The sequence below is a fragment of the Homarus americanus genome, unplaced genomic scaffold, assembly GCF_018991925.1.
Source record: "Homarus americanus isolate GMGI-L3 unplaced genomic scaffold, GMGI_Hamer_2.0 scaffold16430, whole genome shotgun sequence".
Taxonomy (NCBI): Eukaryota; Metazoa; Arthropoda; class Malacostraca; order Decapoda; family Nephropidae; genus Homarus; species Homarus americanus.
The window spans coordinates 9393840-9418450 of NW_024729259.1; the positions used below are offsets into that span (position 1 = coordinate 9393840).

The window sequence follows — 24611 nt, forward strand, 5'->3', positions numbered from 1 at the left end:
ATTTAAAGAAAATAATCTTGAATTACACCAAATGAACTAAAATTTTATGGGTGAAATGGCGGCATGGGGTGACTTCTCTTCCACCCCAATGCCTTCTCTTTTCCCTTCTCCTCCACCCCCATTCTAATTCCCATCATCATCATCATCAACCAGGAGCCTTCTACATGCACACCTCAAAGTAAGTGAACTTTACTGCATTTATTTTTCGTTTGTATGTAATTTTCGGTGAGCTGGAACCAATTACCCAAAAACCCATTGAAACAATGGTTTCGGTTAACAAATTTTTTGGTTAACGAGCAACCTTCTGGAACGATTTGTGATTGTTAACCGAGGGACCACTGTACTGTACTGTACTGTACAGTATACTGTACAATAATAAATAAAAAACAATAGATTACTGTATTTTAACTTACTTTGAGGTGTGTATGTCGTATTCCCGGCAGCTTTGTTTACATATCAAACAGCTGATTGCAGAGGCAGTCGATGATAACATGCCATATTCTTTACAGAGTGCATTGGTTCTAATGCCTTCTTCATGTTTCATAATAATTTCTGCACTGTATATTATCAATATGTTAACTAAATTTCAGAATGACCAATAATTTTAATGTAAAAATGCAAAAATATTCAAGAGACCAACAAACTTGATGTTCACTCCACTGTAAACAAAGTTAAACTGAGAAGCAGCTGAAGGGCACACAAAAACTGTTCCCTGTGCTGTATATATTATCAATATGTTAACTAAATGTCAGAATGACCAATAATTTTAATAGAAAAATGCAAAATATTCAAGAGCACAACTTTCTTGATACTTACTCCACTGGAAACGAGTGTAAACATAGAACAAAGCGTGTTTCTCGTAAGGCTGTCGTTAATCGAAGTTTTGTTCATTAATGGAACTGAAAATCCTTATGGGAGCTAATTCGTTAACCAAAATTTCGTTAATTGAACCGTTCGTTCATCGAGGGACCACTGTACTGCATTAAAGAAAAGGTATTGGAATTTTATGGTGAAAAGGAGGATCCAGACCCCCAGGACCCTCCTGGATCCACCCCTGAATTATGGTCAGGTCAGGTTTACCTTCATGACACATTTCATAACAAAAGTTGCACACTCCTATGTTTGAACTGTTCTCAACTCAGTTCACTCTCTATTTCCCATGGATGTGGACAGAATATGGCAACACATTTCAGTGATAGAATCCCTGAGTTTCTTATTGAGTCTTTTGATTTTGTTCAGTTTCCGTTCAAGACAGATGCAAAACTATGTGGCTCTTGTGCACTCGAAATGGCAGAATTACAGACTGACAACAAGGCAAGGATGAATTTTGATGTCTATGATGACATAGCATAGTTCTGGGTTACTTTATCAAAGAGAAATTTACTGGTTAAAATCATGCTATTAAGGTTATGGTACAATATGGAGGCAGCATTCTCATGAGTGATGTTTGTAAACAATAAATACAGTAATACCCCGCTTAACACGGTTTCGCTTAGCGCGATTTCACGTATACGCGGTGCCTCGCCAGAGCTGAACTTTCACTTAACGCGAGTTTTTTCCACATATACGCGCAGAGTATCCGGCTCGAGAGCTATTTTTAGATTCGCCCCACCCCCCACCCTGCCTGACTGCCTGCCTGCCTGTTTTAGCTCATAAAATTCATACAAATTACCCGGCCAGAATATAATTTACATTGCTGGAATTCTTACAATATGATGATCATTTTGAATATAAACATCATAGATTTTGCATTAGACATACAAATTTTAGATATAATGTTTACTCTGAGTAAATATGTTATTTTTTGTGCAAAATATATGACATTTGTATTCAAAATATTCCTGGTCTTACAAGGAATCCAGCAATGTCAATTATATTATCCTAACTTTAGTTTGAGGTATTATTTATTACTATAAAGGTAAATATTCTGGTTTTCCCACACATCTGGTAGGGAGGGTTGGTGGGGGATGGGGGGGAGGGAGGGACCGACCGACCATCTGTTACCGTGTGAAGAATATTTTTTTTTTTTTATTAACTGAAGATATTTGTTTTAGCTCATAAAATTCATACAAATTACCCGGTCAGAATATAATTTACATTGCTGGAATTCTTATAATTTGATGATCATTTTGAATATAAACATCATAGATTTTGCATTAGACATACAAATTTTAGATGTAATGTTTACTCTGAGTAAATATGTTATCTTTTGTGCAAAATATATGACATTTATATTCAAAATATTCCTGGTCTTACAAGGAATCCAGCAATGTCAATTATATTATCCTAACTTTAATCTGAGGTATTATTTAATACTAAATGTTAAAATTTAGTTTTTTCACCCAACATCTCTTGAAGGGAGGATTGGTGGGGGGTGGGGGGAGGGTTGGGACGGACCGCGCGGTTGGAAGAGGGGGGGAGGCAAGGTGGGGTACTTTGATTGACAGATAGTGTCGTGAAGAATATTTTTTTTTTTATTAACTGAAGATATTTGTTTTAGCTCATAAAATTCATACAAATTACCCGGCCAGAATATAATTTACATTGCTGGAATTCTTACAATTTGGTGATCATTTTGAATATAAACATCATAGATTTTGCATTAGACATACAAATTTTAGATATAATGTTTACTCTGAGTAAATATGTTATCTTTTGTGCAAAATATATGACATTTATATTCAAAATATTCCTGGTCTTACAAGGAATCCAGCAATGTCAATTGTATTATCCTAACTTTAGTTTGAGGTATTATTTATTAAAATTTAGTGGTTTTCCCCCCAAAATTTCTCAGAGGGAAGAGCCAGCAGTGTAGTGTGAGAAGAGGGGGAGGGAGTTGAGTCCATTATTTGAATGGACATTAACTTGGCGACTGTATTTCTCTATTTCTCTTAAGTATTAATTGTGTGCATGTACCATCATAAAATTAAGATGTTATTTTTACTAGAACATAGGTATTGTGTCGGAAAAAGTGGAGTTTGGGGGTCGGGCCAGTTTCTATTGGAATTAATCCCATATGTTCTGTTGTTCACTTAGCGCGGTTTTCACTTAACACGGTACCCTGTGGGTTTTATTGACCGCGTTAAGCGGGATACTACTGTATTACTGTAACCCTATATCAAACTTTAACAAAAGAAAACTGTATGCTTTGTTGATGGCTATAACAGCTGTAACTTGTAAAATTTTATGCTATGTGTTTAATCACAAAATTATACTCTCAGTTAACAGAAAATGTATTAAATGATAATGCACAAATCACATTTGAATTATGACTGATGTAATTTGCTTTGAAAATTAATTAAACGATGACGTACACATGTCACAATGATATCCCCGTTAGCCGGGACAATTGGTGCAGAGCACTTCCGGGATGAGATATTCCCAGCTAACCAGGCGACTTTCTCAAACCCGGAAAAGTTCCTTATCCCCGGAACCTTTAAAGGTTACTGGGAAAAGTTTCTGAGTGCTTAAACTAGACATCTTGCGCAGAAGGACACTATCCCACTTCCCCAAAACATTTCTGAGTGCTGGGGATATTTTCCTTGAGTCTCGTCTCACTGTTTGTCTACTGTACTGACTCATTCATGATACAGTATTGTTTATTTATAATAATCTGTGCTTATTAATACCTGTACCCTTCATGCACAATACAGTACAGTACTGTGTATATACCCCAAAGGTAAATAATGTCATTCAAGACATCTTCAGGGTGACCTGACATTGCATCAGGTCACATTACGAACATGACCCAATAATCTCCCACCGAACCTTCATCACAAGTGTTTGGACATGATTACAATTATGTATTACAGTCAATTGAGTGAAGTGCCTACCTATTCTTGACTAAAGATGACAGGATATGCTGGTGAGTACAATATATGAGGCGCTCCGCATTAGAAGGGGGTGAAGCGACACCCCGGCCAAAATGCATTTTTTGGTGGATATCACTACAGTTGTACCCCACTTAACGCGGTCAATTGAACCCAGAGGGTCCCGCGTTAAGTGAAAACCGCGTTAAGTGAATAACAGAACATATGGGATTAATTCCAATAGAACCCAGCCCGACCCCCAAACTCCACTTTTTGACGACAAATAACTATGTTGTAGTAAAAATAACATCTTAATTTTATGATGGTACATGCACACAATTAATACTTAAGAGAAATAGAGAAATACAGTCGCCAAGTTAATGTCCATTCAAATAATGGACTCAACTCCCTCCCCCTCTTCTCACACTACACTCACTGGCTCTTCCCTCTGAGAAATTTTTGGGGGAAAACCAGGTATAGTAATAAATAATTCCTCAAACTAAAGTTAGGATAATATAATTGACATTGCTGGATTCCTTGTAAGACCAGGAATATTTTGAATATAAATGTCATATATTTTTCACAAAAGATAACATATTTACTCAGAATAAACTTTACATCTAAAATTTGTATGTCTAATGCAAAATCAATGATGTTTATATTCAAAATGATCAGCAAATTGTAAGAATTCCAGCAATGTAAATTATATTCTGGTCGGATAATTTGTATGAATTTTATGAGCTAAAACAAATATCTTCAGTTAATAAAAAAAAAAAAATATTCTTCGACACTATCTGTCAATCAAAGTACCCCACCTTGCCTTCCCCCCCTCTTCCAACCGTGTGGTCAGTCCTAACCCTCCCCCACCAATCCTCCTTCCAGAGTTTATAACATTTAGTATTAAATAATACCTCAGATTAAAGTTAGATAATATAATTGACATTGCTGGATTCCGTAAGACCAGGAATATTTTGAATATAAATGTCATATATTTTGGACAAAAGATAACATAGTTATCTAGAGAACAATTTTTATCTAAAAATTGTATGTTTAATGCAAAATATATATTGTTTATATTCAAAATGATCACCAAATTATAAGAATTCCAGCAATGTAAATTATATTCTGACCGGGTAATTTGTATGAATTTTATGAGCTAAAACAAATATTCAGTTAATAAAAAAAAATAATTCTTCACGGGTAACAGATGGTCGGTCGGTCGATCCCTCCTCCCCACCCCACCCCCCACCAACCGTCCCAAGGAGATGTGTGATAAACTACTAAATTTTAATAAATACCAAACTAAAGTTAGGATAATATAATTGACATTGCTGATTCCTTGTAAGACCAGAATATTTTGAATATAAATGTCATATTTTGGACAAAAGATAACATAGTTACCTAGAGAAATATTTTATCTAAAAATTGTATGTTTAATGCAAAATATATGTTGTTTATATTCAAATGATCACCAAATTATAAGAATTCCAGCAATGTAAATTATATTCTGCTGGTAATTTGTATGAATTTTATGAGCTAAAACAGGCAGTCAGGCAGGGTGGCGGTGGGGGTGGTGCGAATCTAAAAATAGCTCGAGTGGACACTCATCGCGATATGATGAAAATGCCGTAAGTGAAAGTTCAGCTTGGCAAGGCAACAGCAGTATATGCGAAAACACGGTGAAGCGCTAAGCTGGGTAAAACTGTATTTTCACTCTTCATCTACATGTTGGCATTGGATGTAACCCTCTAGCTAGAATAGAAATATGGTAAAGTCCTCAAAATAAGGTGTGTAGCATCTCAGGCCTGGAGCTACTGATCTGGCTGTGCGGCCAGTCAAAGAAAGTGGCAACATCCTGTTCAGAGCGAGAGGAGCGCCAGCCAATAACAGCAAGCTTCCCTCTGACCATACCCCCTGAGGCAGCCAATCACAATGGATTTCCCCTTACTACGTCACAGCTTCTCCAATCCTACGCCCAGAAGCTGCCTCTTTTTTAGTTTTATGCGTGTATTATAGCAGAAGGAAGTTCAGTGTACGTTCTACTGCTATTTTTTATAACTTTTCGGCATAACGTTGATGTTATTCGTATTCCACGGGCGTGAGAAGTGCTGTGCACATCTGCCTGATATTAGAGCAAGACTTGAGCGAGGCCAGGCCTAGTGGTGTGGGTTCAGGAGCCCATTATTCCTGAGTGTGTGTTCAGTGACGCCAGTGCTCACGTGGACACCAGAGTAATGCCTGGAGATAGTGATTTTGGTGGTGAATTTAGTGTTGTGTTATGGTGATACAAGTGCTACTGGCGATGGTGCAGGTGACGCGGCAAGAGATTGTTGGATGAGACATCCACTTGTACAAACTCAATGCAACAGTGATGAAACAGATATAGAATACGATGATGACAATGATAATGAGCCACAACAGCCTGAAAGTGAGTCTCTTAATGACAGTAACTCTGTCATTGCAGAAAAAACAATACATCACATAATGAACCATCGAATATATTTTTAGACTATGATGACTTATCTGTCGACAATGAAAGTGACTTACAGCATGATGAAAGTGATTATATAATGACAATAACACTTTGAGCATGCAGAATAACATTTTAGTGCCATCCGAAGATCTTTTTGCCGGCTATGACGAGTTTAAAGACAGTGTGGCATGCATTGACAGTGATAATGATGGTGAAAGTTAGCTTGAAATAGGTGGAACTGAGTACAATAACACGTCGATATAACATGAGATACGTTCCAAAAGAGGTCGCTTTAAACCGAATTCGCACTAAATCGAAGTGTTGTTTCAATGGAATAATTTAGTTTGGTACTTGAGAGAAACACAAAATACTAAAAAGACTGAGAGTCTACCCAGAAGCACCTCAGCCCATCTCCAAGAATAAACAAAATATTGTTTTTTTAGTATTGTGTTAAAACAAACACTCAAAAATCAACACAGCTAAAATTATGAGACGTGAAATGGTCTGTTTACTAGCGATCAGCTGATGGAAAGATGGGGGGGGGGAGAGGTGAGGTGATATGTTTGACAGTTGATGCCAAGATCTAGTGCTTATTTATTTATCAGTTCTTAAGAGTGACTAAGTTTTTCTCTTATAAAATGCCACAGAACTGACATGGGAGAATATAATTAACATTGCTGGAATTCTTAAAAGATAGTGATTAGTTTGAATATATACATGCTATAGTTCCAATAGACATACAAATTTTAGTTCTAACTAATTTTATTACAAAGGGCTAAAAGTTTTATCTCTTGTGCAAAATATATGTCGTTGATAATTTCAATTTTCAATTTCAATAGTTTATTCCTTGATAGAGGAAGCGGGATCCTAGTGCTGTCACTACGTACCCCTATACAATAACCCCAGAAGCATCTGGCAAGTGTCACAAATATATAGAGTGGTCCCTCGGTTAACGAGCACAATCCGTTCTAGAAGGTTGCTCGTTAACCGAAATCAGAACCAAAACCATTATTTCAATGGGTTTTTGGGTAATTAGTTCCAGCTCATCGAAAATTGCCTCAATTCAACAAAAAGGTAGAAAAGTACACTACTGAGGTGTGTATGTGAGCCTCCGGATGATGATGATGATGGGAATTAAAATGGGGTGGAGGAGAAGGGAAGAGGGCAAATGGGTGAAAGAGAAGTCACCCCATGGCCATTTCACCCATAAAATTTTAGTTCTCTTGGTGTAATTCAAGATTATTATCTTTAAATCAACACTGCACTGCATTATATATTGTCAATATGTAAAATAAATTTCAAAATGACCAATAATTTGCTGCAAACACAGAAAAGCATTTAGTTGAAGAGTCTCAAGCAACATGTTACTCCACTGAAAAGACACAAAGACTGACGCCTGTATGGTGTGTTGAGAGGTGGATGGCGCGCATAAAACTAGTTTCATTACTTCAATTATGTTCAATTATAAAATTACAAAAAATTTAAAATTAAACTTTAAATTATTGAATAGTATAAACTTGATATTTGCTAAAATGGTAAGAATTTAAGCCCTAGAACCGATACTGTATTGGCGACTAATACTACAGCTGGTGGACCGCCAAATGCAAGCGAAAACATGTTGAGGTCGGCTCGTAAAAAACTAGTTAATCGAGGGTGCTCGTTAACCGGTTATGGAAGGTAACTCGAAAACTGAAATCTCTAACCGAGGGTCTTAACCGAGGACCACTGTACAGTATAAATATTATAAAGGGGATGCTATTCAAATTATTAGCTGTCTTGTCAAGGACCACCCAACCCTGGCTGGGAGGATGGGGAGTGTGTGGGTGGTGGGTGACAGTGACACATTTGACAGTTAAATACACAGTAGTTATTATGTTTATTTATGTCCTTTAGATTGAGTTTTATTATTAGTTTATAAAATGTCACGAAGTGACCGAAGAATATAATTTACATTGCTGTTCTTATAGGATAGTGATTAATTTGAATATGATGCTATGACTTGACTAGAACAAAATTATAATCACTTCGTACATTATTTTGGACATGTACAGTACAGCTTTGCTCTTAGACAGTGTAGAATGCCCAGAGAAACATTAGCTCTAATTTTAAAATATGATGCGCCAGATTGACTCACCATAATAGGAAAGATTCGCTTAAATTAAAACATTGTCCTAACAGGGTGTCGCTTAAATCAATAATCAAATAACTTAAATTGATCGCTTCTACTGTTCTTTTCAATTAATTGAAATGGAATTCTGTTACCGGTAGTTGGAATCAATTATCCAATTGTGCTTGTTAATGGAGGGACCACTGTAGATGGTTATTTAGGTCATTTGGTGTGGTTTCATTTCTCCAAATGGTTGCCATAATTGAAGTCCCATATGACAACGTGGCAGCTCAATCTTTGTTCATGCTTTACCCCACATTTTCCCTGGTCTCTCCCCACTAGATTCAAGTAAAGAGGAAGCCCTTCTAAGTAGATTACCATGTATATGAAAATATAAATAAACAATTGGTTTAATATTATTATTGTATTGTGGACAGTGGAAGAGACGTGAACCTAGTTCCGACTCCCACTGTTACCTAACTCCCAACTTTGTCAAGTATTCAGAACATTATCATTGTTCTATCTTCCTTTACTACTTCATGGAAAAATCATCCACGTAAAAGTATATAAACCTTATGGTAGAGAACAGTTATGTCCAAGGCCATTTTGGCGCCACTCGAGACAAAGAAATAGCTGAGTCTGGGTAACATATGAACATCACCTTGTGCAAAATAGTAAACAAAATTATCACATAAGAATAAGTACTTTTTTCTGCACAGGTTTCATACCATCCGATGACAATTTGTCAACTAAGCTAACAAATTAGACTAATATTTAAAGAGTAATTTCATTATAGAGCAAACTGATCTCATATTTGCCATTCTATAGTGCATTTTTTCTCAACTGAGAAAAGATGCCCGCCTCCCCAAGAGTTACAGCTGATTGGCTGCTGCAAACCTGTCCGATTTTGTCCCAGTAATGATGTATTTCTAAATGAGTTTATTTATAATCATTAGGATGACCATTTCAAGAGAAAGAAAAATTATATAAAGATACATACATTCATTATTATCAAAATTAAGCACGTACGAAGTTTATCAAAAGTATAGTAATACCGCTTAACGCGTTCACTTCATGATTTCTACCGTAGATAGAAATGCGGTTATTTTCACACATACGTGAGTGTCCGCCAGATGCTTATTTTAGATTTGCCCCACCGCCCCCTGCCTGACTGCCTGTTTTAGCTCATAAAATTCATACAAATTCCCGCCAGAATATAATTTACATTGCTATTCTTTACAATATGATGATCATTCTGAATATAAACATCATAGATTTTGCATTAGACATAAATTTTAGATAAAATGTTACTCTGAGTAACAAATTTTTAGATAAAATGTTTGCTCTGAGTAAATATGTTATTTTTTGTCACAAAATATATGCTCTATTCAAATATTCCTGGTCTTACAAGGAATCCAGCAATGTCAATTATATTATCCTAACTTTAGTTTGAGGTGTGTTATTACTAAAAGGTTAAATATTCTGGTTTCCACATCTCCTTGGGACGGTTGGTGGGGGGTGCGGGGAGGAGGAGACGACCGACCATCCTATTTACCCTATGAAGAATGGCTTTTTTTATTAACTGAAGATATTTGTTTTTAGCTCATAAAATTCATACAAATTACCGGTCAGAATATAATTTACATTGCTGGAATTCTTATAATTTGATGATCATTTTGAATATAAACATCATAGATTTTGCATTAGACATACAGTAAAGTCCAAAAATCCGGACTGCTTGGGGATTGGAGTGGGGTCAGTTCGGATTTTCCAGTTCTCAGGCAGTACTTTTAAAATTAAATTGGGAGATAAGAGATGACATTTTGATAGTTTATTCATTGTAAAATATAGCATGCTTCATTTATCCATGACAGTTTAATGAAAAAAGCTGTGAATTCTAGAATTTTATTCTTTGCCTTGCGATATCATAAATTGTAGACTTTCCAATGTTGTATTTTCCATTAGAACAGTATTGCTCACCACGTACTAGTTTCTTAATTATTTCAAGTTTGTCACTCAGCAATTTCAACGTGTTCTTCTTTCTCTTCACTGGCGAAGTTTATCTACTTTAGACATTATTGCAAACAGCGGACACTCTATAAATGGAAGAGTAAGACTCAAAATATTGTTCTGTTCATGCACAATAGCGATATAATGCATTCACGGAATGTAATATTTTGCTGAAATAGCGTCGTGTTACAGTGGAAGGTGGGATCAAATCGTGGCCGAAAACAATGACTTAAACTTTTCTTTAGTTCCAAGATGTTACCGTAATCACTTTTCGAATGGTTTAGTTAAAAACTGTTGTACTGTAATGCAATAATATCCTAATTGACTTGAATAAATATTACGATGCATATTTCTGAATATTTTTCATTAAAATCCATCAAAATCATTTCTTTGTCGTAATGATCAGCGCAAACGCTTCTTCTCCCAGTCCTCTTCTTGAACAGGGCTGGGGAATTATTGACCGAATCGTTTTCGGTTAAAAACTGTTACATCACTGCATTATATTTTACCTAAACTAACAGCCTGAATATGAATATATTCGATAAATAGTAGTTTATTGAAGCGTGATGTATTTCAATGTAAAATAGGATAAAATACGTATAGAAACAAAAAGACTTTGCATAAGCTACCGTCTTCTTGAGATGTTACTTTCGTTTTTAATAGTTTTAGGTTTAAAATTCTGTTATATTACAATGATATTCTATTCATACTGTGTATTACTATAATACATTCTGCGAATGTAATATTTTTGCTGGAAATAAGCGTCCGTATTCAAGTGGAGAAGTGGGATAAAATGCGTGGAAAGAAAACAATGACTTTGGCTTTCTTCCTTCAAGGTATTACCCGTAATCACTTTTGAATGGTTGGATAAACTGTTGTATTACAACATGTCTTCCTCTAATTGTTGAATAAATGCTTGAATGGAAATATACAATATTTTTTGTTGAAACTACCAGCGTGTCAGTGTAAAAAGTGTTGTGGCAATAAATAGTAAACAATTTGCCATACGGCCTTTCGTGTTTCAGTTTATGGGGCGATAGAGCGTTTACTGGCGGTTTTGTTGTACCCTCAAAAGCGTGGGTGAACTATAGCGAGAATATCATAAGTGTGATTTCTTGGTGCATCAAGGTTGACAGATAAGCGGTTTATAGGCAGTATACTCATTATGTGTTGTCTGGTAGTTTGATTGCCTCGTTTTAAAGTGGAACCATTGAGTAAGCTTGTTGTCGCTGTGGCGCTCATGCATCTTACGCCTAAGCTAAAAAATAAATAAGTTAGTTTTCAAAAGTCCGGTTCTCGGTCAGTTTTTTGGACTTTACTATACAAATTTTAAGATAAAATGTTTGCTCTGAGTAAATATGTTCTCTTTTGTGCAAAATATATGACATTTATATTCAAATATTCCTAGTCTACAAGGAATCAGCAATGTCAATTATATTATCCTAACTTTAATCTGAGAATTATTATTTAATACAAAATGTTAAAATTTTTGTTTTTCACTAACATCTCTTGAAGGGGTTGGGACCCGGCCTTGATGGTTGGAAGAGCAAGGTAGGAGTACTTTGATTGACAGATAGTGTAAGTGAAGAATATTTTTTTTATTAACTGAAGATATTTGTTTTAGCTCATAAAATTCATACAAATTACAGCCAGAATATAATTTACATTGCTGGAATTCTTACAATTTGAAGTCATTTTGAATATAAACATCATATATTTTATAGACATACAAATTTTAGATAAAAATGTTACTCATGGTAAATATGTTCTCTTTATTGCAAAATATATGACATTTATGTCCAAAATATTCCCACAGTCTTACAAGAATCCAGCAGTATAGACTTAACCCATTATCATAACTTTAGTTTGAGTGTATTTATTAAAATTTAGTGGTTTCCCCAAGAACTCTCTCAGAAGAAACCAGCAGTGTAGTGTGAGAAGAGGGGGAGTTGGAGTCCGTGTTATTTGAGACAGACATAACTGGCCGACTGCTATTTCTCTATTTCTCTTGATGATAATTGTGTTGCATGTGCCATCAAAATTAAGATGTTATTTTTACTACAACAGTTATGTGTGCGTCAAAAGTGGAGTTTGAAATTAAGGGCTGGTTTCTGTTAGATTAATCCCATATGTTCTGTTGTTCGCCTTGGCGGTTTCTTAACCGGTACCCTCTGGGTTTTGTTTTTTATTGACCGCAAGTGGATAACTGTATATGAATTAACTGTTAAACTCTGGTAGAAAATTCACGCTGAAGATGCATTTAATACAGCTAGACCCCTGACTTATGACGGTTAGGGACCCAAATCCAGGTCAAGTCCCATAGATATAAAAAAAAAAAAAAAAAAATATCTGTCATAGGTCCCGCGAAGTCGGAAGTCTGGTTGTATATACTATATTTTTCAGCATACACATTACGACAATGGGTAATACATAATATGCAAACAATAAAGATCGAATCATTGAAATATCTATCGTCAGCGCGGAAAAATATGAAGTTGTTCGCAGTCATATTTCCCACCTCTGCTGACGGTCATGTAATATTTCAATGTGATTCTGATCTTTTAAAATGTTGTTTTTGCATATTGTAGTATTTTAAGATACTTATTTTGTCTTAGCATGCCTTATTGCGGGTAAAAATAAGTATATATTAAATGCATCTTCCGAAAGCATGAATTTGCTACCAGAGTTTAACAGTTAATTCATGTATAATACTTCTGATAAACTTTCTACGTGCTTATGTTTGATATAATGAATGTATGCATCTTTATATAATTTAGCTAAATATCTTTCTCTTAAGAAACGGTTATGCCAACGATTATGAATAAACTCATTTATAAATACAGTACATCATTACTTCAGGACAAAATCGGACAGGTTTGCAACAGCCAATCAGCTGTAAATTTTGATGAGGGCGGCATCTTTTCTCAGCTGGGAAAAAATGCGCTATACTGACTTTTCACAACTTAAATTATTAGAATGGTAATTTATTGGTTGTTAGAGCTTGGTTACATAGATGAAACGGCATGAAAGAACGCATATGACTGGTCCAGACATGAAGAAATGCTTGTGACTATTAGCTTCCAAGTTTGTCTTGTGTCCTGTGATTGGATATTTAAAACTCTATTGTTTGGGGCATGTAACGAGTAATGAGATTTGTTTTTTCAATTGCATCGAAGTAAAGGTATTAGAAAACCACACTAAGTACCGGTAAAAGTAAAAGTAATGAAAAATTATACTGCATTACTTTTATAAAAAGTAAATACCTAAAATGTTACTTGAGTACAGTACTCAAGTAAATTTATTTTGTTACTTTACAACTCTGGCTATATACAATAGGTTATGATAATTATATGAATGTGAAAAAATAAGTAAAATAAGGTCAACTTTGTCTCAATCAAAAGGTTCCTGGGTTTCACACGGTGAACCTGTAAATAAGATGTTGACTCAGTTTTTAAGAACTACTGTACTCTCTTACCATGTGCCTGAGCTCTCTCCTGGTATGCCTTCATTGCCTTGCTAAACTTGATAAACTGGTTTCCACTTTCTTTCTGATTAGTTATATCTGATGCTGCAACACCAGTTGAAACACTGCTAGAAGCTTCTGATGCAGTACTGGTACTATTCCAACATTTAATCTGAAATACAATATATTCTTATGAGCACACAGCAATGCAATGGGAAAGGCTTGCTTATAAAAAAATTTTAAATAATTTACCTATACAGTAAGACCCAATTTTAAAATAAAGCATGAATTAGGCAACCCATTAACAGTAAACAAGTCAATAGTTTTAACCAAGGTTCCTAGGACCCCTGACATGTGCAACTTGGGCATAAACTCTGGATATATAATCTATCTTTCAAAACACATACTCATACAATGTCTCATTTCAAAAAGCTGGTTTTCCAGCATCTGGTAGATTAATATAATCTTTTTCTTTTCTATTTTATTTCTTTTAATCTTATTTTTCTGCCCCCCCTTAGACCCCGTTGTCGTCGATGACCTGTGCCTGGGTGAGCTATTCCCAATACTAATACTAATAATAATAATAATAATAATAATAATAATAATAATAATAATAATAATATAAATAATAATAATAATAATAATAATAATAATAATAAATAAAGCCCTAAATAAAGATGGAAAGGGGGTTCTTTACCAATAAAATAGAGATTCACTGCCAGTGATAAAATTCATGTGCTTAATTCTAAAATAGGACAAGTGGACTCATACAGAAAATTAAATTAGTATCTAAAGTTGGCTTGTTAAGAAAGGAAGATGGAACCAATAAGCAGGTGGATCCAGGGGGGTCTGAACCCCCCATTTCATCAGAATTCTTTTTTATGCAGTACAGTGATCCTCGGATAATGAACACCTCAGTCAACGAAATTTCGTTAATCTAATTACCTTCCATAAGATTCTTCACTTCGTTAACGTAAAAATTTCAGTTAACGGGTCTCCATTAATTTTTCCCAACGTGTTTTTACTTTTGCCTGCTCACCAGCTGTAGTATTAGCCCGCCAATACAGTAATCGGTTTTAGGGCTTAAATTGCTACCATTTGAGTAAATATCAAGAAGGTTGTACTATTCAATAATTTTCCAAGTCTTATATTGAAGTTTTTAGTCCTTTTAACAATTATTTAACATAATTGAAGTACAGGAAACTAGTTTTTAGCATGCCCAACAGCCACTTGACTCACCCAAAATGGCATCAGTGTGTGTCCCTGCTCTGTGGAGGAAGCAACTTGCTTGAGACTCTCTTGAACATAAACTAGTTTTACGTTTTTACAGTACAATTATTGGTCATTTTGAAGTTTATTTTACATATTGACAATATATAATGCAGTGCAGTGTTGATTTGAAGAAAATAATCTTGAATTACACCAAGTGAACTAAAATTTTATGGGTGAAATGGCGGCATGAAGTATGGGGTGACTTCTCTTCCACCCTAATACCTTCTCTTCTCCCTCTCCTCCACCCCATTCTGATTCCCATCATCATCAACCAGGAGCCTTCACATGCACACCTCAAAGTAAGTGTACTTACTGCATTTTATTTTAGTTTGTATGTAATTTTCGGAGATGGAACCAATTACCCAAAATCCCATCGAACAATGGTTTTGGTTAACGAACGACCTTCTGGAATGAATTGTGTTCGTTAACCGAGGGACCACTGTACTGTACTGTACTCAGGCATTTTTTTAACCATTTTTTGTTTTATGAAACAATACTTCTAAGCATATCATTAACCATAATAAAATTAATAAGGCAGTTGAGTACAATATCAAGTTTCCTCAATAAATATTATAATACAGTAAACCCTCAAAGATCCGGACCCGGGAAATCCGGATTTTGGAAGATCCGGACCAAAATTTGGGGGTTCTGGGCTAAGAAGCTTCCTAGAAGTTTCCTTAAGAAACATTCCCAACCCAGAGCAAAGAACATTTTAGGCCCTTGGGCGCTGCTTGACCTGGTCAGTTGCTTGGACACAGGTGCCTGAAGAGAAGGGAAACATAAACAGAGTTGACAATTGTTGTTTGTGGGAATATTATTTCATTCACTCTAGTAATGATACAATGTTTCTCATTATGTTATCATAGATAAATGCATGGTTTATATACGGTAATTTGTTTATCACTAAATTAGTACAGGGTACTGTATTTTTGGTGTTTTCTACATAATTTATTATTCGCCGGAAAATTCAGACAATCGGCTTTTCCAGACAGGTGGTCCCCCCCTTTAGCGTCCGATAATCGAGGGTTCACTGTACAGTAACATCTCCATTAGCCAGAATCCCTCAAACCCAGAACTCTCCAATAGCAGGAATTGAAATTTGCTTAAAAATTTTCCGGAAAATTCTCTCACTTCTGGGTTTGGAAACAAATTTCAAGGTTGAAACTTAGAAATATCTTCTGATAATTATCCCTTTCAACGCGCGGGGCTCAACTTTATTCACATTTTTATTTTTGTCCTTCACCGCATAAATCGAATTTAGTCCACATTCGTAAAAAAATCTTCTGAACGCGAATCCGACTACAGTCCTCCAGGGTTTGAATTATGCGCCGGCCCAGTAGATGCTGCCACCTACGCGACTGGGTCAAGCTGAAGCTCCCGCCCTCAAAACACTAAGTGTCAACATTGCTGCTCTGTGCTTTGCCCAGTTTCCCCATTTTTATGACTAATAACTGTTTATATTATATATACTGTATAATGTTAGTATTTATTCTATAGATTAAATACTAGCACTTGGAGTATGATAATCATTAGATTAGAAGGAATGTGAACGAGGTACAGTTAGAATTCCCCACTTAACGCCAGTCAATAGAACCCAGAGGGTCCCTGCTATGAACTGCTATGAACAACAGAACATATGGGATTAATCAATAGAAACCGCCCGACTTCAAACTCCACTTTTGACGACACATAACTATGTTGTAGTAAAATAACATCTTAATTTTATGATGGTACATGCACACAATTAATACTTAAGAGAAATAGAGAAATACAGTCGCTAAGAATGTCCATTCAAATAATGGACTCAACTCCCTCCCCCCTTCTCACACTACACTGCTGGCTCTTCCCCTGAGAAATTTTTGGGGAAAACCACTAAATTTTAATAAATAATACCTCAAACTAAAGTTAGGATAATACAATTGACATTGCTGATTCCTTGTAAGATTAGGAATATTTTGAATATAAATGTCATATTTTTGCACAAAAGATAAATATAGTTACTCAGAGAAAACATTTTATCTAAAATTTGTATGTCCAATGCAAAATATATGATGTTTATATTCAAAATGATCACCAAATTATAAGAATTCCAGCAATGTAAATTATATTCTGCCGGGTAATTTGTTTGAATTTTATGAGCTAAAACAAATATCTTCAGTTAATAAAAAAATATTCTTCAGGACACTATCTGTCAATCAAAGTAGCCCACCTTGCTCTCCCCCACCCCCCCACCAATCCTCCCTTCAAGAGATGTTGGGTAGAAAAATAAATTTTAACATTTTGTATTAAATAATACCTCAGATTAAAGTTAGGATAATATAATTGACATTGCTGATTCCTTGTAAGACTAGGAATATTTTGAATATAAATGTCATATATTTTGCACAAAAGAGAACATATCTACTCAGAGAAAACATTTTATCTAAAAATTTGTATGTCTAATGCAAAATATATGATGTTTATATTCAAAATGATCATCAAATTATAAGAATTCCAGCAATTTAAATTATATTCTGACCGGTAATTTGTATGAATTTTATGAGCTAAAACAAATATCTTCAGTTAATAAAAAAAAAAAATATTCTTCACAGGGTAACAGATGGTCGGTCGGTCCCTCCTCCCCCACCCCCACCAACCGTCCCAAGGAGATGTGTGGGAAAACCAAAATATTTAACTTTAGTAATAAATAATACCTCAAACTAAAGTTAGGATAATATAATTGACATTGCTGGATTCCTTGTAAGACCAGGAATATTTTGAATATAAATGTCATATATTTTTGCAAAAGATAACATATTTACTCAGAGAAAATATTTTTATCTAAAATTTGTATGTCTAATGCAAAATATATGATGTTTATATTCAAAATAATCACCAAATTATAAGAATTCCAGCAATGTAAATTATATTATTAACCGGGTAATTTGTATGAATTTTATGAGCTAAAACAGGCAGTCAGGCAGGGTGGAGGTGGGGCAAATCTAAAATAGCGTCTCGAGGCGGACACTCACGCGTATATGTGGAAAAAGTCCGAGTTAAGTGAAAGTTCAGCTCTGGCGAGGCACGCGTGTATATGAAAAAACGCGTTAAGTGAAACCGCGTTAGGCGGGGTAATACTGTAGTTTGGAAAGTAAAAATATTTCTTGCATATGCCATGATGGAAAATTATGTGACATTGTTTATTCATGTTTTCTTTTTGAAGAATAATGCTATAAAGTGATATTTTAAAAGTTTCAGAGTTTGCTATATGAAATATGTATTAGAAGGCGGTAATGCATTATGAATAGAGGAGAAAGAGAAAGCATGTCTAGTTGTGTACCCCAGCGGTTTCACTAACATTCTCGGTGCCTGTTTCGCCTTGTATTCATCATATACTGCGAAAGCTGGCGTAGAACACGATCTTGCGCAAAGGTCACCCAGTCATCAAAACATTACGAGTTCTTCTGCACACACAGCCAGCCCAAGTCAGTGATAGTGATAATGATAGTGAGGATATGGACTTATATGAACTTTGAGGGGTTCGACAAAGAGGCCCTGCAAGCCTCTGTGGTGGATAGTGATACAATTGATACAGGTGAGGGCCAATAATCTGCCCTCTGCCTCGGAACCAACCCCCCCATCCCTGTGTGCCCAGCCATCTTTTCTACTAATGTAAGTGTTAAAAAACCTAATATTATTGATATTTCTCTTAATTATTAATTGTGTGTGCATACCATCATAAAGTTAAGATAATATTTTTACTACAACATAGTTGTGTGTCGTCAAAAAGTGGAGTTTGGGGGTCGAGCCAGTCTCTAATGGAATTAATCCAATATGTTCTGTTGTTCACTTAACACGGTACCCTGTGGGTTCAATTGACCGCGTTAAGCGGGGTACAACTGTACAGTGGTCCTTCGGTTAACGAACACAATTCGTTCCAGAAGGTCGTTTGTTAACCGAAAATTTCGTTAACCAAAACCATTGTTTCAATGGGATTTTGGGTAATTGGTTCCAGCTCACCGAAAATTACATACAAAGTAAAAATAAATGCAGTAAAGTACTCTTACTTCGACGTGTGTATGTAGAAGGCTCCTGGTTGATGATGATAATGACGGGAATTAGAAGTGGGGGTAAAGGGAGAAGAGAAGGAAGTGGGAGTGGAAGAGAAATCACCCCATGCTTCATGCCATCATTTCACCCATAAAATTTTAAGTTCACTAGGTGTAATTCAAGATTATTTTCTTTAAATCAACACTGCACTGCACTATATATTGTCAATACTGTATGTTAAATAAATTTCAGAATGACCAATAATTGTACTGTAAAAACGTAAAAATACTGTGTGTTAAAGAGACCCACAAGCAAGATGTTTCCTCTACTGAACAGAGATACAAACTGAGGCCTTGGACCACTTCACTCACCCACCAAGGCCCTTGGTGGGTGAGTGAAGCAGCTGATGGGCATACCAAAAACTAGTTCCCTGTACTGCAATTACGTTAAATAAGTGTTAAGATGATTAAAAAATTTAAAATAAAACTTGGAAAATTATTGAATAGTACAACCTTTTAGATATACTGTAATGACCACGGTCATACACGTTAGTTAACGCCAAAATCAGACGATTCATATTATGCTCAATAGCCCACAAAACATGTAACTCTGCTTTCGTTTGAGTCCTCCATCTGAGGAGTCCATTTTCTCATCGCTTCAAGACACCTCAGTCCTCCGTTATCCCATTTTCTCTGGCTTCCTGAAACCAACCTCTCTATAAAGTAAATCTGAAGGTGAGAGAGGACACCATTGTTTTGAGTCAACTTAGATATGTCTGATTACAGTTAAAGCATACAGGATCCTTTGTGAGTGATGTTGAAAGCTTTAACTGTCTTTGGTGTTCGTAACACTTGTTAAGTAAGTGAGTGTCGAGTCTGCCAGTACGAATAGCGTCCAAGGATATTGTCCCTGGTTAGAGCCAGGCATTTCTGAGTACTACTGAAATTAGATCATTTTGATGTCCAAACATCAGAGAATCTGATGTTTGTAGTTTAGTTAGTGTCAGTTGTCTATTCAAGAAAGCCATTAATCTCCTGAAAGAACATGTCAAACTTCTTATCTCCAAGATCTCAACCTATACCCATAGAGGATCCTTGTCTAGAAATTCGCTTAGGTTGGGAGAACTAATGTTATCAACGTGTGTACAGGGTATTTCCACTTTTTCCTGGCAAGCTCAATCTCTGATTAGATTATATGAATAGACATAGGAAATTACCCTGATCAGGAACACTGAAGTTCAGAATTAAGTATACAGCGATCCAAAATGGTAGGGAAGGTCTGTTGTAAGTGAGATCAACCTTTCTGGTATGAATGTGGGGGCCCCGAGTTACCCCGCGGGCGCACGTATATACCCCTACACGAGGGAGAATCATGCATTCGTGACTCTCCCTCATTGTATCTCCAGGTATGTTAACCAGTGTTCCACGCCGCCATATTAATTCAGTTTAACTTAGTCAATTTTGTGAATATCAGTGTTCATGTTGTAACAGTGAAATTGTCATTTACCCAGTGAAAGGATTAATATAACGTATGTGTCGCCTAGACCGTTGCCAAACGTATGTTTGTATAGTTGGAGTTAAATATTCACGCATTCATGACTCTCCCTCATCGTATCTCCAGGCACAGTGCGTGTTAGTGGAATATCAAGCAGCTACCGGGGACCGATAACTGCATATCAGCTGGCTGCACTGGAAGATGGCATTAATTTGGCAGGATTAAACTGGTCGAGTTTGCACCTTTGGAATTAAGTCCGAACTCCCTCGCGTGGTATTGGACTCCAACCGACCTTAACAGCTTTTTTCATTTGTTGTGGGGAAACCAGCGACACCCTGGGGCACTCCTTACAGTTATATGGGCCTAAGTATTATTGTGGTTGTATATGATTGGTGATAATATATGATTGGTGATGAATAACAGGTTGAGTAGTGAACCCATAACAATTGATGGTATCAGTAAATATGTGGTGTGAGTTGAGTACATCAATTGAGGGAGAAATACGATGTTCTGCATTCCGAAATAGTGTGTTGTTAAAAGTATTTTAATTCGGGATATTGTACAGTGTGTCATACAGCCATCTGTAGTGACAATTACATAATATAATGATTGTTCAATGATATAATATGTACTTGAAGTGTTTCATGAATTAATAAGTAATTGTGGGAGTGAACTTAATAGTTGTTTAATGATATAATAAGTAATGGAAGTTGTTTAATGACGTCATATGTAATTGTTCACTCCTTGTGTTAATAAATGTTGAATTGGTAGACTACGAGTATCACCACTCTATCCTTTCACACATTGGTTCTCAGAAAATAACTAACTCACGTGCCTAAAAGCTCGCTACCTAACAGTTAACTAAGATATGTTATATTCAAATAAAATTCTGGGTGGTGGCAGGCTACCGTTGTAAGTATTATAAGTGTGGTAATAAGAAAGACATGGTTTCCCAGATTAATCCATGGTTTAGAATATAACTAGAACAACATATATGGAAGAGCATATAATATACAGTATATGAAAGAAAATGAAAAGGAAGAACATTGACTTGGAAAATATAAGCAGAGAAACATAAGAGTTACTTATATAAGAATAAGTATACTGTATATATATATATATATATATATATATATATATATATATATATATATATATATATATATATATATATATATATAAAGTATGTATATATATATATATATATATATATATATATATATATATATATATATATATATATATATATATATATATATATATATATATATATATATATATATATATATATATATATATATATATATATATATATATATATAATATATATATACACACAGGTTGTACCTCTCTAGTCCGGCATTCCGTGGTCCGGAAACTCCCGTGGTCCGGAACGATTTTAGTTTGTCCAATAGGTAGATAGGCAGCTTCTTTTTTTTTCTTTTTTTTTTACTTATCTGAATTATTATTATTACAGGAGTATTAAATTTTTGCCCCTCAGGCCCTAATGTGGGTCAGTGACCTATTCCCGGGTGGGCTAATCCCCTTAAAAAAAAAAGCCGCGGGAAATTAAGGTTTGTTTACATCCGGCAGTTCGGTTGCTCTCTCTCTCTCTCTCTGCTTGTCTATACAGAGTACAACATTTAACCCTTCAATATATATGAGCAGTAAATAAGTGTTGCTTTCATATTCTTATGTAGAGTAATGACGATATATTTTCACATGTGCGCACTTACATACGAGCAGTCTCACTTTTTTTTTACCATTGATGGTTAGCTACTTATATTGTTCCATTTATTAACATTAAATAACATTACAGGTACTTCAAGCAACCATATTCATTTTTTACATTAATTTTACTACAGCTAAACTCAGGGTCTTATTTTCTTCAGTTTTATATGCAGAACCAATCAGTCACTGGTTTCGTAAGCTTTAACATAAACAATGCCGGCAGCCGTCTCGTCTCCTCTAATATTCCACGTATTATTAATAAATTGTATTTTGCACACACGTACATTAATTAAAAAAAAACAAATTCAGAAACATTAATTAAAATATATATGAACAGTAAATAAGTGTTGCTTTCATATTCTTATGTAAAGTGATGATGATATGTTTTAACGTGTGCGCATGCGCACTTACATATGCGATCTCTCTTTTTCTTTACCATTATCGTTAGCTAATTCTATTGTTCCATTTATTAACATTAAATAACATTACTTAAAACAACCATATTAATTTTACTACAGCTACAACAAAGGTCTTATTTTCTTCAGTTTTATATGTAGAACCAGTCAGTCACTGGTTTTGTAATCAACGAAAACAATGCTGTGTCATTTCCTCGTGTGTTTTAATATTCTACGTATTATTAATGAATTGTATTGCTCATTTTGCACACATAAACATTAATTCAATAAAAAAGACATTCAGTAATAAACAATAATGAATATTTTGTACATAAGAGAAATGACGCTGTTTACACGATTATGCACGTCGTCTGCACGTTGGCGGGCCGTTCAAACCCGTCGAAATTCAAGTTTCCGCCGTCAAAATTTTTATTTATTTATTTTTTTGTGTGTTCCAATAAAATATGTTAAGAATTAAAAACTCGCGAAATTTGAGAAGCTACTATACGACATTTAACCCTTCAATATGTCTTCAAAGAGACCATGATGCAGAGAAAGTGGTGCTAGTGCTTCCAGGCATAAGCACAAGTCACTATCTATCCAGGAAAAGGGTGAATTTCCATGGTCCGGCACCGGTCAGGTCCCGAGGTTGCTGGACTAGAGAGATACAACCTGTATGTATATATATATATATATATATATATATATATATATATATATATATATATATATATATATATATATATATATATATATATATATATATATATATATATATATGTAATATTCAGAAATTTCAGAGTAAGTTCAAATGCCCCGCCATGAGTGATACTGAGCGTTCAAGGTCATCTGAGGGGAGGGAGCGCTGCCTGCTCGTAGCGAGAGATTGCGGAACTAGGCCTATATGATATTAAATGTAATTTACCGAATTAATAATAATGCGATTCATGAAGTTAAGGGACTATTATTGAATTTGAAATTATTATAGATCGTTTAGCAGTCTGAATAATGTTACGGGTGTCCCACGGAGTTATTAGTTAGGCGGAAAATATGTCACGTAGACCTAAGCTAACGCCTTGAGGAGACGCGACGCTGCCTCTCTCTCAGTCGCAGGGAGGATTCATACAAAACAAGACGTCCCTGCGCGTCTGTCACAGAAATAGTCACGTGGCCTAGTCACCTGTGCTGCGCTATTGCAGTATAACAAGTAAGTCTCATTCGATCTCAGACAGGGTTAGATAGGGCAGTGGTAAAGTAAACTAGAGCTAACAGTGAGTTCATTTCAGGGTTTCCGTCAGAACCCACTTGACTGGAGTTGACCGGAGTTGACCGGAGTTTGACTGCGAGAGATTGACTGCCGTTTGAGACTGCCGTTGATGATTGAGGGTGGCGATTGTCGCCATTGGACCGATCAGAGTAGGCCTGTCACTGTTTAGCGGGGTACCAAAGGATCTCTTGAGGGAATCTAGCCGTCTGGGTGCCCAGCTGACGTCGGCTCACAACACCACATGTCCCGAGCCGCTTAGTGAAACCCTCTTGCTAACGGGAAGCTAAAGCTCCTCTCAACTGCACAAGGTCTGATTGGCTCACTCTCTTCCTGCCCATGGACGCACTGGGAGTACACTGAGGCTATCTGAGTATATTAATGGTCACACACTGAGACCGTGAGTCTAGGACTCTAGGAGATACCTAGAGGAACATTTTATCTTCCTTATTACGGGTGTAGTTAACACCACTCCTCAGACTGATATTATCTTGACGTGTGTAGTTTAATATTTCTTAAATAATTTTGATAGTAGTGTTTTTTGAATGTTTGTGTCATTAAGTG

The 24611-nt window shown here is 35.6% G+C and overlaps 1 protein-coding gene across 1 annotated transcript in view; it reads right to left on the bottom strand.

Annotated features, from left to right (window-relative positions):
- The window catches only part of LOC121866569 (28S ribosomal protein S9, mitochondrial-like), a 167549-nt gene that overhangs the window by 131513 nt on the left and 11425 nt on the right, over positions 1–24611 (bottom strand). The window contains exon 2 of the mRNA XM_042366336.1: positions 13875–14034. Within this exon, the coding sequence (XP_042222270.1) occupies positions 13875–14034 (160 nt within the window). The remainder of the gene's footprint in view (positions 1–13874; positions 14035–24611) is intronic.